At 34.0% G+C, this 20,353-nt stretch overlaps 1 protein-coding gene and 1 long non-coding RNA gene across 2 annotated transcripts in view; one reads left to right on the forward strand and one right to left on the reverse strand.

Moving 5' to 3' along the window:
• Nucleotides 1–1,076: 1,076 nt before the first annotated feature.
• Nucleotides 1,077–11,887, reverse strand: LOC123597871. The gene is made up of 2 exons (XR_006712296.1): nucleotides 11,850–11,887; nucleotides 1,077–1,153 (listed from the first exon to the last, which is right to left on the reverse strand). It is a non-coding gene; the product is annotated as an uncharacterized LOC123597871 (long non-coding RNA).
• A 4,071-nt stretch (nucleotides 11,888–15,958) lies between these two features.
• CC1H1orf185 (chromosome C1 C1orf185 homolog) overlaps nucleotides 15,959–20,353 on the forward strand; it is a 34,926-nt gene continuing 30,531 nt past the window's right edge. The window contains exon 1 of the mRNA XM_045477322.1: nucleotides 15,959–16,027. Coding sequence (XP_045333278.1) covers nucleotides 15,967–16,027 — 61 coding nt within the window. The 5' untranslated portion in view covers nucleotides 15,959–15,966. The remainder of the gene's footprint in view (nucleotides 16,028–20,353) is intronic.

A 20,353-nucleotide genomic window follows, 5' to 3' on the forward strand; every position in this document is an offset into this window, starting at 1 on the left:
GTGTGTGTGTGTGTGTGTGTGTGTGTGTGTGTATTTAAAAAGATAAATATCTTGCTCATTTCTCACAGCTAGTAAGTAACAGCCAGAATTTGAGCCCAGAGTTTTCCTGGCTTCAGATCCTATGACTGACACAACTTTATGTTTAACAAACCCAGGGGAGTAAAAATAAATTTGTGGACTATGAAGTTTTGTGATGGATAGGGAAAAAAGTAGGGCTGGAAGTAAAGCCAGAGAGTAATAATAAATTGGGGGGAAATAGGAGGGTCAAGGGTTTAGAAACATCAAGGAGGTAAAATTAAAATTATGGTAGGATTAAGGTAATAAAACTGGAATAATGATCAGAGAAAAGCATATTATGGTAAAGAATAGAATATAGGAGTTAAAATTTTAGAGTTGAAGCAGATTGGGACTGAGGTGGGGTCAGGGTAGGAGAGGGCATGAAAAGTGGGGGAGAGTGATTATGGCTAGTATTTTTTAAGCTTTTAGAGTACTAGATACTATACTAAGCACTTTATATGCATTATGTCATTTAATCCTCACAATCCTTAATAAGGTAGATACTATCAGTATTCACATTTGCTAGTGGTTTTGGCTGTTACTTTCCTAAATTAAACTAATGGAATCAGATTTTCATAAGGCAGCTTCATTTTATGGTTAATTTTCTTACTACATTCTTCTCTCCACCTTCCCTCTGGTAACCATTAGTTTATTCTCTGTAGTTAAGAATCTGTTTCTTGTTTGGTCTCTCTCTTTTCTTCCTTTCCTTGTTTGTTTTATTTCTTAAAATCTATATATGAATGAGATCACATGGTATTTGTCATTCTCTGACTGATTTTGTTTAGCATTATACTCTCTATCCACTTTGTTGCAAATGGCAAGATTTCATTCTTTTTTATGGCTGTATAATATTCCTGCGTGCGTGCGTGTGTGTGTGTGTGTGTGTGTGCGCGCGTGCGCGTGTGTGTGTACGTACACCACCTCTTTATCCATTTATCAGTCCGTGGGCATTTGGGCTGCTTCCACACTTTGGCTACTGTAAATAATACTGCAATAAACATAGGGGTGATGCATCCCTCTGAATTAGCGTTTTTGTCTTTTAGGAGTAAATACCCAGTAGTGCAATTACTGGATCATAGAGTAGTTCTATTTTTAACTTTTTGAGGAACTGCCATACTGTTTTCCACAGTGGTTGCACAAGTTTGCATTCCCATCAACAGTGCAAGAGGGTTCCTTTTTCTCCACATCCTTGCCAACACCTTTTGTTTCTTGTGTTTTTTATTTTAGCCATTCTGACAGGTGTGAGGTGATATCTCATTGTGATTTTGATTTGTATTTCTTTGATGATGAGTGGTGTTGAGGATCCTTTCGTGTGTCTCTTGGCCATCTGGATGTCTTCTTTGGAGAAATGTCTGTTCGTGTCTTCTGCCCATTTTTAGTTGTATTATTTGGTTTTGAGGTGTTGAATTGTATGAATTCTCTATATATTTTGGATACTAACCCTTTATCAGATATGTCATTTGCAAATATCTTCTCCTATTCAGTAGGTTGCCATTTAGTTTTGTTGATTATTTCCTTTGCTGTGCAGAAGCTTTTTATTTTGATGTAGTCTCAATAGTTTTTTGTTTTGTTTTGTTTTGTTTAATTTCCCTTGCCTCGGGACACATATCTAGAAAAATGTTGCTACAGCCAGTGTCAGAGAAATTACTGCTTGTACTCTTTCTAGGATTTTTATGGTTTCAGGTCTCACATTTAGGTCTTTAATCTTTTGAGTTTATTTTTGTGTATGGTGAAGGAAAGTAGTCCAGCTTCATTCTTTTGCATGTGGCTGTCTTGTTTTCCCACCATTTTTTTAAAGACTTTTTCCCACTGTAAATTCATTTGTTCTTTGTTGAAGATTAATTTACCAAGTAATTGTGGGTCTGTTTTTTTTTTCTATTCCATTGATCAATGTATCTATTTTTATGCCAGTACCATACTGTTTTAATCACTACCACTTGTAATATAACTTGAAATCTGGAATTGTGACACCCCCTACTTATTTTTTTTCTTACTACATTCTTTAGCAGATTTTTTTCCAATGGCATTTTTGACTAATTCTTAGAATTTTATGAAATAACTTTAATCATAGTAATTAGTGATTTAATATTGAATAACAAAGTGATTTAAAACATCTACTTTATTATGTTGTGATTATATTTTATTATGCTTTTCAGATCAATAAAAGAGAATCAATATTAGTGCTGAACAAAACTACTTATATTAGGCAACTACCACCTTTAATGCAGAGCAGGCCACATTTCAAAGAATTTAATTTATTAAAGTGTTGGGGGAAAATGATTTTAAATAAAGGCAAGAATTTGCAAAACCTTTTATCTGGAAATATTTTAAGAATCATTTTATAAAGTAAACAAAAAGCATATTAGTGAAATCATAAAAACATCTATTTTAAAAAGATAAAGAAGAAAAAAGAAACTCAGCTCTACTTAAACAGCAAAAACAATATTGTAAATTTGTAGAAACACAAAGGTATAAGGTTACATATTATAAAGGAATTTTAAATAACTTTAAGAAAGAAGGCAATTGAAAAGAATACTAATTTGACATACTTTCATAAATCTTAACAATATGATCTGACACATGATTGGTACGTGCATTGAGCAGAACACATGGGAATAAAAAAGACTTAGTAAGCTTCTCAGTATTCAATTTAACCAATGCACTTCCGGGTGACAAAAACAATCATTTCAAACTAAAATTGAAACAGATATTATGTTTTTAGTACATTGCTAACATCTCTTAACTCAAAGTTAATTTATCAGAGTTTCAGAACATAGAAACCATATGGTTTGTTTAAATCAATGCATTTTAAAAATGTTTATGTGTTAAACAGAAAAATAAAGGAAAAAAAGAACCACAGTGTTTTATTTAAAGCATGTCATGGAGGATTATAATTTTTAAGTAGTTTAGTAAATGGTAGAAACACTTGGCAAGTGTTCTCAGAAAAATCATTTACCAAAATTTGCTCAAAAGGGAAAGTAAAAGTCCTTGATCCTTCCTAACCTCTATAAAACAAAAATCAACCAAAGTTCAAAAGAGTCACCAAGTACAGAAAATGTATGTTTGACTGTAATAGAATAAGCATTCAAAAGGTAACTCAAGAAAGTTTTGGGATATAGTGAATAACAGATTTGGGATAGTTATTGAATTTATTTTAAAAAACAAAAATAGAATAGCAGCTTTAGAATTTATTCAAGAAAAGCTGAAATTCCTATGTTCATTTAAATTGCAAAAAATATGATATTTAAATATGATCTTTCAGAACATCTTGAAAAAATTTCACTCAGATTTTCAAAATAATAAGTTTCTAAGGCCAAATGGAAGATGTCACAAAAGAATCAAAAGTTGTATATGATGTATTTAAATTAGTAAGTGGCAGAAATGAATCACAAAAGGGACAGGTATCTAAAGTAAAAAGTATTTTGAAGAAGAAGCAAAATATAAATATAGAAATGTGATCTATAGTCATCATCACATTTGAGTTATAAATCATAGTCAAATAATGCAAATATATCAAAAAGAGTAACCACTACATTTATTGGAAAATTCATGACAGTTTCCTAACAAATTGAATATATTATTAAAAGCTAGAAAAACTATAGTCTTCTTATAAATATCTTCTTTTTTTTAACTACAGAAATGAAGCATCAGAGGGAAGCACAGGAACATTTTTCACAAATGTAAAGTTTTATTCTGATGGATTTAAAACTTGAAAGCCAAAGAGTCATACCAGATGAACAAGATGAGAAAACTAGTAATTTTGTATACTCTTTAATGAATGGAATGAATTTTATATACTCAAAAATTTTTTTTAAGTTTATTTATTTACTTTGTGAGAGACAAAGAAAGCAGGCAGGGGAGGGGCAGAGAGAGAGGGAGAGAGAGAGAATCCCAAGCAGGCTCCATGCTGTCAGCGTAAAACCTGAAGTGGGGCTCAAACTCATGAACCGTGAGATCATGACCTGAGCCAAAACCAAGAGTCTGACATTTAACCAACTGAGCCACCCAGGTGCCCCACAATTGAGCTTTTATAAGCATGCTCCTTCGAGCACCTTAAGTAAAAGGAAGAAGTGCTCCACAGATGATGAAACTGTCACAATAACTGTTGGTAAGCTTTAGATCATGATGTTGTTAGTATTTTATTATGTTATTTATTAATATTCTAAGGTTTGAACAAGTAGTCTATAGGCTATATATTTCTCCAGAAATTTCATAGGCTATACTTTTGACAGTTAAGCAGTTCTACAATTTTCATTATTTAGGCTTATGTCATTGCATTGAAATATACCCCAGGTTGTTAAAGTTTCTGAAGACACAATTTCTCTGGCAGTAATATAAAAGAATTGTCATAAGGAATATGGACACCTTAGACTTCCATACATATCTTGAGTGAGAAATGAAGGATCATAGTACTTTTCCTCTATCCCCAAAACTTCTGTCAGTTTTATGTGTGATGGTACTGCACATAACAGGGACCTCTTTATTATTTTTTAAATTATTTTTTTATTTGAGAGAGAAAGATGCAAGTTGGGGAGAGGGACAGAGGGAGAGAAAGAGAGAATCCCAGGTGGGCTCGGCAGTGAGCGTGGGGGCTTCCTCCCATGACCCTGGGATCATGACCTGAGCCGAAACCAAAAGATAGATGCTCAACTGACTGAGCCACCTAGGTGCCCCACCTGGGACCTCTTTAAATAAGAGGTTAAACAGAGTTTAAGGGTATATTGTAGTGAAGTTGTAACAAGCCTTCTTTCTAGCAACAAATTATTTCTCTCTTGAAAAAATATTTGAAATAATTTTGAAATGCTTATGACCATTTCTCTTTCATTACACTAAGCATAATATAGTTCCCACCACAAATATGCTGACAATCCCCTCCTTACGTGTACATTTGACAGAATGGAAGATTAAGTAGCTCTGTTTAGCAGCCCAGATGAGTTACAGGAGAGATTTTCTTTTTTTCCCTGTCACCTACTCTAAAGGTGCCTTACACTGATTGGAAAAGGGAATGAAAATGCTCCCCTTTCTTCTGATTGAACATATAAGGAAGCCCAAATAAGGTTCAATTAGTTCTGTGCTCCAGTTTTACAATGATAAAATTCAAATCACACAGAATATACATGTGAAAAATGAAAAGTTGAGCATGGTATCCCTAAATCCAGCTTCCCTTCCACAAAGTATGTGTCTGGAGCAGCATTGCTTCTCTTGGACCTTCCTTCTACTTTTGAAAAAATATCCCATAAAGATCTTTCTTTTCTGCATTCAAGGAGAGAGGATTATGCAGGACATGTATACCAGGGGAAAGCAATCATATTCATATTCTTACTAGCATAATTTTTAGATATTTTTATGGTAAAAGAGCATCTGTCTCTACTGACCTTAAAATATGTTTTAAAGCCTTGTTCTGTTAACTTTGCCTTTGCAGGTGCCATGCCCAGTTGCTTCTTTCTGATTCTTGTGGGGTTTTATTGTTTTTCCTTGAGTGCAGCAAATAGGGAGTGAAGTAAGGACATTCTGCACCTAGCTCTAAAAGAGTTTACAATCTAGTGGAAGAGATGATTTCCAAGCAATGGGAGCTCCTTAAAGAAAAAGGAAAGGAGCTTAAGAATTGGCATCTCAGGGGCACCTGGGTGGCTCAGTTGGTTAAGCTCAGGTCATGATCTCACGGTTCATGTGATTAAGCCCTGTGTTGGGCTCTGTGCTAGTGGCGTGGAGCCTGCTTGGGATTCTCTCTCTCTCCCTCTCTGTCTCTCTCTGTCCCTTCCCTGCATGCACTATCTCTCTCTCTCTCTAAATAAATAAATGAACATTAAAAAAAAAGAACAGGCATTCTGATTGGAAGTGAGCCATTCTGACTGGAAGTGAAACTTAAAATATCAAATGGACAGAGGTCATCTGAAATTGAGGATAGTGGTAAATGGAGTTGAAAAGCTGAGAAAAATTGAGAAAGATCAGAATATCTTCAGTGGAGAATAAACAACTAAAAATCTACATAATTCATTGATTTAATTTACTTCAATAACAAATAGGTGAAGCAGAAGTCATGAGAGAAATAATTGTTTCTAAAGCCTCTGACTACTCACATAAGCTATTTGATGGTAGAACCTCCATTATTTTTATTTATCGTTGAGAATAAAAATATATATTATTAATGGTAGTTATGTTCTATAAAGTTGCTGTGAACACTGAATTAACAAATACTCAACTATTGCTCTTAAGGAAAAATATAGGGTTAGGTCCCTGCAACTTCTCATTACAACATTTTTGTTAACCAGTCAATATAGTTGTGTTTTATGTGTGCTTTTATGTAAAGACACTTTATATGGTATAGTTAATTGATTCATTAACATTGAACTCAGTTGACAGCAGCACTATAACTCAAAGCTGAGTGAAGCTTATCTACCACACACTTTTTCTCTGTAAGGCACATCACAGCCTTCTTGCACTTAGGAACACTAGATGGTGTTTTACATTATGTTTGGGGGCCATTTTAAACAGTGAAATCACCAACAAAAAGTAAAAAGCTGCAAAAACCATAACACTAAATAGATCACAAAAAGGATAATTATTGGGGCACCTGGGTGGCCCAGTTGGTTGAGTGTCCCACTTTGGCTCAGGTCATGATATTTTGGTTGGTGAGTTTGAGCCCCACTTTGGTCTTGCTACTCTCAACACATAGCCCACTTCAGATCTTCTGTCCCTGTCTCTCTGTCCCTCCCCCACTGGCACTCTTTTTTTCAAAAATAAATAAAACATTTTTTAAAAAACTTAGAAAAGGATAATTGTCTATAGTATGAGATCTACAATAAGAAGACAGAATGTCACCTTGTTTGACCTCAGCTAAAAACATGTACGTGGATGGGAATGCAAGCTGGTGCAGCCACTCTGGAAAACAGTATGGAGGTTCCTCAAAAACTCAAAATAGAACTACCCTACGACCCAGAAATTGCACTACTAGGCATTTATCCACGGGATACAGGTGTGCTGTTTCGAAGGGACACATGCACCCCTATGTTTATAGCAGCACTAAACAATAGCTAAAGTATGGAAAGAGCCCAAATGTCCATGATGAATGAATGGATAAAGAAGATGTGGTATATATATATATATATATATATATATATATATATATATATATATATATACAACGGAGTATTACTCGGCAATCAAAAAGAATGAAATCTTGCCATTTGCAACTACGTGGCTGGAACTGGAAGGTATTATGTTAAGTGAAATTAGTCAGAGAAAGACAAAAATCATATGACTTCACTCATATGAGGACTTTAAGAGACAAAACAGATGAACATAAGGGAAGGGAAACAAAAATAATATAAAAATAGGGAGGGGGACAAAACAGAAGAGACTCATAAATATGGAGAACAAACTGAGGGTTCCTGCAAGGGTTGTGGGAGGGGAGATGGGCTAAATGGGTAAGGGGCAGTAAGGAATCTACTCCTGAAATAATTGTTGCACTATATGCTAACTAATTTGGATGTAAATTTTTAAAAATAAAAAAAAGAAAGTTAAAAAAAAAGAAAAAAAGAAAAAAAACCATGTACACTGACTAAAATTTTTTACCACTCTGCCCATACATATGTCTGTAAATAACTATAAAAACACTGTGAGTATTGATTTTGAGGTTACAAATACATTTCACTGAGTAAATGAATTCAGAAATATGGAATCCACAAATAATGAGGATCAACCAAAATTACTTTAGCAAGGTTTCAGATCCATCTTTCATTGCAAGATTTAAATGATTCTGAAAACAAAAAAAAAATCTCCCAGAATCTTTTATATAATTTATTTATTTTTTAATATATAGTGTTTAATTTGATTTTCATTGTGTTCAAATTTTTCTTTTCCATGTCTTCTTTTAAAATATTATAATTAAAATTTTTTTACTTTGAAAAACTGCTTTATTGAAGAATAATTGAATACATATTTATGACATTTTGAACAAAGTTTTGACATGCACACGCATATACATCACCATACTCAAGATAATGTATTATTTATTACCCCCAAAAGGTTTTTTTTTAATGTTTATTTATTTTTGAGAGAGAGAGAGAGAGAGAGAGAGAGAGACAGAGCTTGAGCAGGGTAAGGGCAGAGAGAGAGGGAGACACAGAATCTGAAGTATGCTCCAGGCTCTGAGCTGTCAGCACAGAGTCTGATGTGGGGCTAGAACCCACGGACTGCGTGGTCAGAAGTTCAACCAACTGAGCTCCAGGCACCCCATTCCCCAAAAGGTTTTGTATACTCTTTTGTAATTCCTCCTTCGCATCCTTCCCTGTCTCTCATCTCTAAGCAACCATTAGTTTGCTTTCTGTCACTGTAGATTAGTTTGCATATTCTAGAGTTTTATATAAATGAGATCATATTATATATAGTCTATATTTTTTGGCTTCTTTCACTCAGCAGAATTATTTTAAAATTTATCCCTATTGTTGTGTATGGCAATAGTTTATTTCTCTTTATTGCGAAGAGTATGAATAGACTACAATTTGTTTATCTGTTTATCTGTTGATGGGCACTTGAGTTCTTTCCAGTTTGTAGTAGTTTTCTCTTGCTGATTAACAAATTACAATCTTTTGTAGTAGCTACATAGAATAACACCCATGTGTTGGTTTTTAGTTATGTAGAACAGAAGTCTAGGTACAGTATGGCCAGATTTCTCTGCTTCTGGTATTATAAGGCTTGAAGTCAAGGCATCAACCAGGCTGTATTCCTTCTTGGTGGTTCTGGAGGGAAAAATCTGCTTCCGAGTTCATTCAGGTTGTTAAATGAATTTTGTTCCTTGTAGTTGTAGGGCTGAGGTTCTCATTTTCTTGCTGGGCTTCTCTCAGCTGCTAGAGGATACCCTCATTCCTTGCCAAATGGCTCCCTCTATCTTCAAGCTAATAATAGAGAACTTACCATATACAAATCCCCCTGAAGCTTCAAATCTCTGACTTTCCCAGTGTCTGACCTCTAGGCCCAGATTTTTCTCATGTTTCAAGCATTTATTATTTATTTATTCATTTATTTATTTTATTTGTTTTCATGTTTCAAGTTTTTATTTAAATTCTAGTTAGTTAACATATAGTGTAGTATTGGTTTCAGAAGTAGGATTTAGTGATTCATCATTTACATTTAACACCCAGTGCTCATCGCAACAAGTACCCTCCTTAATATCCATCACCCATTTACCCCATCCCCGCACCCACCTCCTGTCCAGCAGCACTCAGTTTGTCCTGTTTTTTTTTTTTTAATATTCTGTTTTTTTATTTATTTTTTGAGAGGGAGAGAGAGAGAGAGAGAGCAAGCTGGGGAGGGGCAGAGAGAGAGAAGGAGAGAAAAATCCTGAGCAGGTTCTGCCCTGTCAGTGAGGAGCCTGACGCGGGGCTAGAACTCACAAACTGTGAGATCATGATCTGAGTTGAAACCAAGAGTCAGACTCAGCCACCCAGGCACCCCAACCCTCAATTTGTTCTTTATACTTAACAGTTGTTTATGGTTTCCCTCTCTCCCTCTCTCTCTCTCTCTCTCTTTTCTTTCCCCTATGTTCATCTGTTTTGTTTCTTTTTTTTAAGGTTATTTATTTTTGAGAGAGAGAGAGTGCAAGTGGTGAAGGGGCAGAGAGAGAAAGGCGTGGGGGGAGAGAATCCCAAGCAGGTTCTGCAGCACCAGTGCAGAGCCTAACGTGGGGCTCGAATTCACAAACCATGAGATCATGACCTGAGCTGAAGTCAGACTCTTAACCAACTCAGCCACCCAGGTGCCCCATCTGTTTTGTTTCTTAAATTCCACACATGGGTGAAATCGTATGGTATTTGTCTTTCTCTGACTGAGTTATTTCACTTAGTATAATACATTCTAGCTCCATCCACATCATTGCAAATGGCAAGATTTCATTCTTTTGATGGCTGAGTAACATTCCATTATATATCTATACACATACATATATATATGTACACATACATATATACATATATATGTATGTACACATACATATATACATATATATATACACATATATATATATGTATGTGTATAGATATATACACCACATTTTTCTTTATCTATTCATCAGTCAGTGGATATTTGGGCTTTTTCTGTAGTTTGGCTATTGTTGATAATGCTGCTATAAACATCAGGGTTCATGTGCCCCTTCGAATCCATTTTTTTTTTATTCTTTGGATAAATACCTAGTAGTGCAATTGCTGGATGGCAGGGCACTTCTATTTTGAACTTTTTGAGGACCTCTAGACCCAGATTTAAAGGCCTCATGTGATTATGCCAGGCCCGCTCAGATCATCTCTCTATCTTAAACTCAATTACTTTGGGGCCTTAATAACACCTGAAAAATCCGTTTATAGTAGTATGTAGATTAGTGCTTCATGAATAACTGGGAAAAGGTGTATGTATACTAGAGGCTGGGAGTCTGGGGGCGATCTTAGAACTCTGCCTACCACCCAGTTTTTGACTATTACAAATAAGCTGCTGTAAGAGTACCTGGGTGGTTCAGTGGGTTAAGCGTCTGACTCTTGATTTCAGCTCAGGTCATGATCTCATTGTTGGTGGGATTGAGCCCTGCATCAGGCTCTGTGCTGATGGTGCAGAGCCTGCTTGGGATTCTCTCTTTACCTCTCTCCCTGCCCCTCCCCTGCTCATCCTCTCTCAGGATAAATAAATAAACATTAAAAAAAAAAAACAGATAAGCTGCTATAAAAATTTTATAGACATATATTTTCTTTTTTATTGGATAAATACATAGGAATAGAATGGCTGAATCACATGGTGGGTATATGTTTAATGTTTCATGAAACTATCAAACTATTTCCAAAGTGATTGTAACATTGTACATTCCCACCAGCATAGTAAAAGAATTCCAGTTCTTCCCCATTCTTGCCAATCTTTGGTATGTTTAATCTCATTTTAGCCTTCCTAATGGATGTGAAGTGGTTTTTCAATATGATTTTAATTTGTCTTTCTCTAATGCATAATGATGTGGAGAATCTTTTCATATGCTTATTTGCCATTTGTTTGTCTTGTTTGGTGAAGGATCTGTTCATATCATTTGCTCACTTTTAATTGGGCAGTTTGTTTTCTTATTGGTGAGTCTGAGAGCTCTGCATATATTCTGGATGCAAGTCCTTAATCAGACATGTGCTTTATTAATATTTTCTCCCAGTCTGTGACTTGCCTTTTCATTTTCTGAGTAGTGTCTTTCAAAGAGCAAACGTTTTTTTTAATGTTTATTTATTGTTGAGAGAGAGTGGGTGGGTGAGTTGGTGGGTGGGTGAGTGGGTGGGTGGGTGAGTTGATGGGTGAGACATTCCCACCAACAGTGCACAAGGGTCCCTTTTTCTCCACATGCTTGCCAGCATTCATTTCTTGTCTTCTTGATTTTAGCCATTCTAACAGGTGTGAGGTGGTATCTCATTATAGTTTTGATTATCAAAACTGTTAGCATCAGATGCATCTGATGCATCAGATGCATTTCCCTGTTAGAATCACACCTGTTAGAATCAGATGCATCAGATGCATCAGATGCATTTCCCTGATGATGAGTGACGTTGAGCATTTTTTCATGTGTCTATTGGTATACCGAATCTTCTTCATCCATGAATCTATTGATGAAAACATGGGCTGTTTCCATAGTTTGGCTACTGTAAATAATGTTGCAATAAACATAGGGGTGATATATCCCTCTGAATTAGTGTTTTTATCTTTTAGGAGTAAATACCCAGTAGTGCAATTACTGGATCATAGGGTAGTTCTATTTTTACCTTTTTGAGGAACTGCCACACTGTTTTCCACAGTGGTTGCACCAGTTTGCATTCCCACCAACAGTGCAAGAGGGTTCCTTTTTCTCCACATCCTCACAAACACTTGTTGTTTCTTGTGTTTTTGATTTTAGCCATTATGACAAGTGTGAGGTGATATCTCATTTCCCTGATGAGTGGTGTTGAGGATCTTTTCATGTATCTCTTGGCTATCTGGGTGTCTTCTTTGAGGAAATGTCTGTTCATGTCTTCTGCCCATTTTTAATCATTTAATTTATTTAATCATTTAATCATTTAATAATTTTAATTTTATTTGGGTTTGAGGTGTTGAGTTGTATAAGTACGTTATATACTTTAGATACTTACCCTTTATCATTTGCAAATATCTTCTATTCAGTAGGTTGCCTTTTAGTTTTGTTGATTGCTTCCTTTGCAATCAAAAGAAAAAGTTTTTTATTTTTGTATAATCCCAATAGTTTATTTTTGCTTCTATTTCCCTTGCCTCAGGAGACATATATAGAAAAATGTTGCTATGGCCAATGTCAGAGAGATTGCTGCCTGTTCTCTCTCCTAGAAATTTTATGGTTTCAGGTCTCACATTTGGGTCTTTAATCCATTTTGAATTTATTTTTGTGTATGGTGAAAGAAAGTGGTCTAGTTTCATTCTTTTGCAAGTGGCTATCTAGTTTCCCCAACATCATTTTTTTAAAAGACTGTCTTTAACCCACTGTATACTCATTCCTTCTTTGTTGAAGATTAATTGACCATAAAGTTGTGAACTTATTTCTGGGTTTTCCAGTCTGTTCTATTGATCCATGTGCCTGTTTTTATGCCAGTACCATACTGTTTTTATCACTATAGCTTTATGATATAACTGGAAGTCCAGAATTGTGATGCCTCCAGCTTTAATTATTTTTTTAAAATTATTTATTTATTTTGACGGACAGAGAGAGCATGTATGTAAGTGGGGAGGGGCAGAGAGAGAGACAGAGAGGAAGAGAGAGCATCCCAAGCAGGCCTTATGCTGTCAGCATGGAGTCTGACACTGGGCTTGATCTCACAAACCATGAGACCATGACTTGAGTCGAAACCAAGAGTTGGACACTTAACTGAATGAGCCACCCATGCATCCCAGCTTTGTTTTTCTTTTTCAAAAATGCTTTGGCTATTTGAGATCTTCTGTGGCTCCATACAAATTTAGGACTGTTTATTCTAGCCGTGTGAAAAATGCTATTTGTATTTTGATAGGGATTGCATTAAATGTGTTCAAAAGTATACATGCACCTCGATATTTATAGCAGCATTATCTACAATAGCCAAATTATGGAAAGAGCCCAAGTGCCCATAAACTAATGAATGGATACAGAAGATGTGGTGTGTGTGTGTGTGTGTGTGTGTGTGTGTGTGTGTGTGTGTAATGGAATAATACTTAGTCATAAAAAAGAATGAAATCTTGCCATTTGCGACAACATGGATGGAGCTAGAGAGTATTATACTAAGTAAAATAAGGCAACTAGAGAAAGACAAATACAATATGATTTCACATATATGTGGAATTTAAGGAACAAAGCAAATGAGCAAAGGGAAAAAAGAAAGAGAGAGAAAGAGCGGCAAACCAAGAAAAAGAGTTTAGCCATAAAGAACAAAGTGATGGTTACCAGAATGGAGGGTGGGTGGAGGGATGGTTTAAATGGGTAATGGAGATTAAGGAGTGAATTTGTTGTGATGGGGTCATGTGTTGCATGGAAGTGATGAATCACTATAATTTACACCTGAAACTAATTTTACACTGTATGTTAACTAATATAAATAAAATAAATATAAATAAAAACTTAAAAAAAAAGAAATGACCCTATGTTGTTATCCTTTCTCTTATTCATGTGACATATCACATTGTTTTGTCAATATTGAACCATCCTTGCATCTCCAGAATGAATTCCACTTGATAATTCCACAGAATGATTTTTTTAATGCATTATTGGATTCAGTTTGCTCATTTTGTTGATATTTTTTTCATTTATGTCAGAGATATTAGCCTGTAGTCCTCTCTCTCTCTCTTTTTTCCTTTTTTTGGGGTGTCTTTTTCTGGTTTTGGTATCAGGATAATGCTGGTCTCATAGAAAGAATTTGTAAGTTTTCCTTCCTCTTTTATTTTTTGGAATAGTTTGAGAATAGGTATTAGCTCCTCTTTAAATGTTTGGTAGAATTCACCTGTGAAGCTGTCTGATCCTGGACCTTTATCTTTTGGGAATTTTTTGATTACTGATTTAATTTCATTGATCTGTTCAAATTTTCTGTTTCTTCATATTTTAGTTTTGGTAGGTTATATGTTTCTAGGAATTTATCCATTTCATCTAAGTTCAATTTGTTGGCATACAGGTTTTCATAATATTCTGTTACAATTGTTTGTCTTTCTGTGGTTTTGGTTGTTATTTCTCCTCTTTCATTAGTGATTTTGTTTATTTGAGTTCTTTCCTTCCCTCTCTCTCTCTCTTTTATGAGTCTGGCTAAAGGTTTATTGATTTTGTTGATCTTCTCAAAGAGCCAGTTATTGATTTCATTGATCTGTTCTATTGATGTTTTAGATACTATATCATTTATTTTAGACATAATATTATGTCTTTCCTTTTGCTGTGTTTGGGTTTTGTTTGTTCTTCTTTTTCTAGCTCCTTTAGGTATAAGGTTAGGTTGTTTATTTGATATTTTTCTTTCCTCTTGAGGTAGACCTGTGTTGCTCTAAACTTCCCTCTTAGAACTGCTTTTGCTGCATCCCAAAGATTTTGGATTGTTGTGTTTTCACTTTCATTTGTTTCCATGTAGCTTTTTATTTCTTCTTTTATTTTGTGGTTGGCCCATTCATTATTTAGTAGCATGTTATTTAACATCCATGTATTCGTGGTCTTTCCAGATTTTTCTAGTGGTTGATTTTTGGTTTCATAGCATTGTGGTCAGAAAAGATGCATGGTATAACTTTGATTTTTTGAATTTTGAGACGTTTTGTGTCTGAATAAGTGATCTATTCTGGAGAATGTTCCATGTGAACTTGAAAAGTTCATGTGTATTCTGTTGCTGTAGGATGGAATGTTCTGAAAATATCTGTTAAATCTATCTGGTCTAGTGTGTCATTCAAAGCCACTGTTTCCTTGTTTATTTTCTGTTGGATAATCTGTCCATCTATGTAAGTGGGGTATTAAAGCCCCCTACCATTACTGTATTACTATAAATTATTTCCTTTATGTTTGTTATTAACTGTTTTTATGTATTTGGGTGTTTTCATGTTGGATGGGTAAATATTTATAATTGTTATATCTTCTTGTTGGGTTGTTCCATTTATTATTATATAGTGTCTTTCTTTGTCTCTTGTTATATTCTTTGTTTTAAGGTCTATTTTGTCCAATATAAGTATTGCTACTCTGGCTTTCTTCTGACACCCATTTGCATGATGACTGTTTCTCCACCCCCTCACTTTCAATGTTCAGGTGTCTTCCTGTCTGAAATGAGTCTTGTACGCAGCCTGTAGATGGGTCTTGTTTTTTTTTATACACTCTTTCACCCTATGTCTTTTGATTGGACCATTTAAATTTTTGGTAGATATGTATTTATTGCCATTTTGTTTTTTGTTTTATGATTGTTTCTATACATTTCCTTTATCTTTTCTTCTCTTGCTATCTTCCATGTTTTGTTGGCTTTCTTTAGTGATATGCTTGGATTCCTTTCTCTCTCTCTCTCTCCCCCTCCTTCTCTCTCTCCCTCTCTCTTTTGCATATCTATTACTAGCTTTTGATTTTGGGTTACCATCTGTATTGTTTTCTGTTTTCTATTTCATTGGTTTTCACTTTAGTTTTTAATATTTTTTCTTCTGTTCACATTAGGCTTAATCAACTCTACTTTAGTTTTTAAGTTTTTTCACACTTTTTTTTAATATTGCAGTTTTTTGGTGTAAATTTTTCCCTAAGTTCTTTTTTCGTGGCATCCCCCAAATCCTGATATGTTGTGTTTTGATTTTATTTGTGTTGAGTGTCCTATAAATGTTAATTAGATCCATGGTAACACATGGCTACAAAGTTCCCTGGGGATAATCTCCATCCCAGTCAAGCCTAAAAGGAGAAGGAGCATGGAGAAAGGTGCTTGAGAGGTTTTTATGACATCACTTCCATTCAAATTCCATTGGTTAGAACTCCATCATATGGCTTCACCTAATGGTATGGGAAGCTAGGACACATAGTCTAGCTTTTTGCCTGGGAAGAAGAGGAAAATGTATTTGGACAAACAACCAGCAATCTCTTTCTATTTTCTGGAAGAGCTTGAATAAGATAAGAAATACTTGAATCATGGGTATACAGTAGAAATTGTAAAGTTATTGGGGCCTGCTGTTTTCTTTGGGGGAAATTTTGTAACTGCTGATTCGGTTTAATGGATACATGTTCATTTAGGTTTTCTATTACTTCTTGAGTCACTTTTTGTAAGTCACTTTTAGGTATATATAATTTTTACAAGTTTAAAAATAATTTGTTGAAAGTATTTTCTTATTTTAATCTCAGCTATACTTATAATTATGTTCTTTCTTCATTTTAAATGTTGTTTACTTATGCCTTTTTATTTGGTTATTAATCTAGCTAGAGATTCATCAATCTTATTAATCTTTACCAAAAATCTTAATTTTTATTTCATTAATTTTTGTTCTTTATTTATTTCCTTCCTCTATGTTATTTGGGCTTATTTTGCTGGTCTTTTTCAACTTGTAATTTGAGGAATAAGCTCATTATTTTTCAGCTTTCTTTTCTAATATATGCATTTAGGGCCATACATTTCCCTTGAATTTGGTTCTAGCTTTGTTGCTACAAGTATTTGTACATATCATTATTGGTTATTTGTATTTATTTTCAAACTTCCACTGATTTCTTTTTTAATGCATGAGTTATTTACAGTGTGATTTTAAGTTTCCAGAAGTATGGGAGCTTTTCTCAGGGTATATATTAGGTTATTAATTTCAAAATTAATTGCATTATTTTCAGAGAATGTGGTATATGTAATAATGATTCTATAAAACTTGTTGAGTCTTGCTTCATGGCCTGGTGTATGCATGTGAAGCTTGAGATGTCTTCCTGTTTTTTATGTTATTAATTCCTTGCAACATTATCTCATTTACTTCTAATTCTAATCATGTGAGATAGATAGTATGACTCCCATTTTTCAGATAAGAACATTAAAAGCCAATCAGCAAAATGAGTAATTTTTCCATATTCACAGACAGGTCTGGTTAGTTTTCCAACCACTCAGAGCAGACACCAACTAAAAAAGTCAGTATGGTCAGTTTTTTATACTGGTTGCATATGAGCCTTGCTTATATCTTATTATAGATTTTTAAAATTTCGGGGCAAGGATTCATTCTTATTTAAATGACTTTTTATCCCTCACTTGGTGTATGAAACAGTATTCTACATATAAATGGTGTTCAAAAGAGACTGAAAGCTGGCAAAACCCTAAAAGAGTATAATAAACAGGTAATTTGGGAATAACTCAAAAAATAAAACAGGATTTTTAGTCCTGGAATGATTGCAAAAAAAAACACTCCTGGTACAAATACCTAGTAGTTTTGGGAAAAGATATAGATATAAGTATATATAGGTAACATCTATATCTATCTATATCCCTTAAATATCTCAAGACAGAATCTAAATCTAAATAGATATGTTAAAGCATATATATATATATATATATATATATGCACATATATATATATATGCAGTTAAAGGATATACATATATATACCTATATATGCAGATTTATAGATATATAAAGATATATCCTTTATATCAATATATTTAGATGTATTTAGATATAGATAGATATGTTAAAGGATAGATGGGCTAAAGAAGAGAGACCTATAAAGGCAATAAAGGTTTAGACACATAAAGGGGAGGAAAACCAAGTGGATTTACTTTACTGATGCCAAGGCAAAAGAGAGAAAATGGCCACTAGTGGCCTTTTGATTTTTTGTGTTAATGGAATTATTAATGCCTTGGAAATAGATGTGAAGAAGTAGAAATTCTCATTTTAAGAGTTTAGGCTGCAAATGGTAAGGAAAGGATCAATTGTATGGTGGAGGGTCTGCTGGGAGAGAATTTTATTTATTTTAAGATAGAAGAATCATAACCTGATTTAAGACTTAATGTTCTTGCCTAGCTATCTCTTACTTGTTCTGTAAGATTCAGCTCAGGTGTTATCTCTAGAACAGTTTCTGCACTTGGTCAAACTGCTTCTGTTGTCTTAGCACTGCCAAAATGTCATTATCATAGCACTTGGAATATTTTAATGAACATACCCATTTAAACATCTTGTCTTCTCCAGATTATAAACTCCATTATCATGTGTTATTTATCTTTGAATCACCAATTCTTGGCAAAGGTTTGGCAATAGAAAGTTCTCAAGTAATGTTTAACTAAACTACGGAGCTTTTTAAAATTTACCCTACATTTTTATAAATCTACCTGCATCCACATTTTGTACTTATTTCTTCTATTACAATACCTAGATAGTTTTAAATTGCAAGTATTCCTTTTCACATGTATGGTCTTCCTACTAAACAACATACTTATTTTATCCATTTTTGTAATACTAGCATTTAGCACGGTGACTTTCATTCATTCATTGAATATTCAATCATTTCTGAGTAACCAGTCATTATTCTAAACTCTAAGAATACCATAGTAAGAAAGACTTATCTTCTGGTAGAGGAAGAGAGACAATAGACGATAAACCAGTAAGTAAAGAAAATTATTTATAATAGTTATTATTAAAGACAAACAAGGTGATGCGATACAATAACTGCTTAAAGTGAGGATTCCTTACTTTAGACAGGATACTTAAGAGCAGAATCAAGAAAGTAAAAATACTATGTTTGTATATAATGTTTCTTTAAAATATATATTGATTAAAACTTTAAAGTGAGAAGGAGATCTTAACGATCACAGAGTCCAGTCTTTTTGTTTTACGGATGGATTTAGAGAGAAAGTGTGACTTGTTGAAGGTATTAACAAATATGTAATGTGTCTTTCTCTTGGTAAAGTGGCTTGGAAACTTTCGGATTCTTTATACCTCATTGGGATTTCCCTGAGATGTAAATGACCTGTTTAAATTAGGGAGTATGATGGTGTACCAATCACACCTATTTTCTTCCCTAATGGAGATTTGGGGTGGGGGGGTGGAGTAAAGAAGAGGGCAGAGATCTGCAAGAGGAGACAGTTAACTATCTCCTCTGACAGTTGGGCTATCATCACAGTGATAACAATAGAGAAGGTTCTACAAGGAGACGTGTAATATCAGGAATTACATAGGTGTCAAGAATTACATAGGAAGCTTCAAATTATTTTTCCTGATTTTTCTAAGATACTCATGGTAGAAAATATACACACACAGGTCTAGAGTGGAAAATTGTAACTATAAGCCCTTACTCCAGGGATAACCAATGTTGATTGTTTTCCTTTTTTTTTTTTTTACAAAATTGAGACTACATATATGTATGTGTAATATATGTATATATAATTATAAATATATAATTAATTATAATTATACACACACACACACACACCAGGAAAGTGAAAAGAAAAAGGAAAAGGACAAGGGATGACAAGCACCCATGTAATCTACTCAATGCATATTTTTTTGGTCATATAAGCTTCAGATATTTCATTTTTTAAAGAAATAAAACATTACAGATAAAGTCTATGTTCCATCCACAGTCCCATTCCCCTCATTCCCTCTCCAGAAACAGTAAATATCATGAATTTAATGTATTTTAATACTTCTATTATATTAATGTGCTTTAAAAATAGCATTATTTTATGTTTTCTTTTAATGTGTGTACATGGAATCAGTACATAACTGGAATAATTGAATCCAAATTTATGGAAATTGCTTTTTCATTGAACATTATGTTTTTCAGTTCTATTCATGCTGATACCTATATATCTATTCAAAGTTATAAGTGTTAGCCTTGATGAATTTTCACTGAACACACCTATATGACCAGCACCCAGCTCAAGAAACAGAATATTATCAGCATTCTTGAACTCCTCAGATAACTGTGTTTGAATTTTATGTTGGTCTTCTTTTGCCCAACATTATTTATGAAATTTATCTACTTTGTTGTGCATAGTTGTAGTTTTTTCTTTCCCACTGTTATAGAATATTAGCATCCATACTTAACTGGGTTTTTTTTCTGACAAAATCTAAAGATATTCCATGTCTCTTCTCCACCTGATCTAGATAATAAAGGACCTTAGCAATTTTTAAATTACTATTGTTCCCTCGCTGACCGGTTGTGTGCATTTAAGCAAGTCCCTTAACCTTATTGTGCCTCATCTGCTTCCTCATCTATAAAACGAAGAAATAACTATACTTAATTCAGAGTTGTTTGTGAGAATTAAATGAATTTAAATATATAATACATTGAACAATGCCTGGCATGTAGTATTTACTATATGAATATTAGATATTACTATTGTTGTTGTTATTGGCAAAAGGAT

The sequence above is a fragment of the Leopardus geoffroyi genome, chromosome C1 (genome assembly GCF_018350155.1).
Source record: "Leopardus geoffroyi isolate Oge1 chromosome C1, O.geoffroyi_Oge1_pat1.0, whole genome shotgun sequence".
In the NCBI taxonomy this organism is placed as follows: Eukaryota; Metazoa; Chordata; class Mammalia; order Carnivora; family Felidae; genus Leopardus; species Leopardus geoffroyi.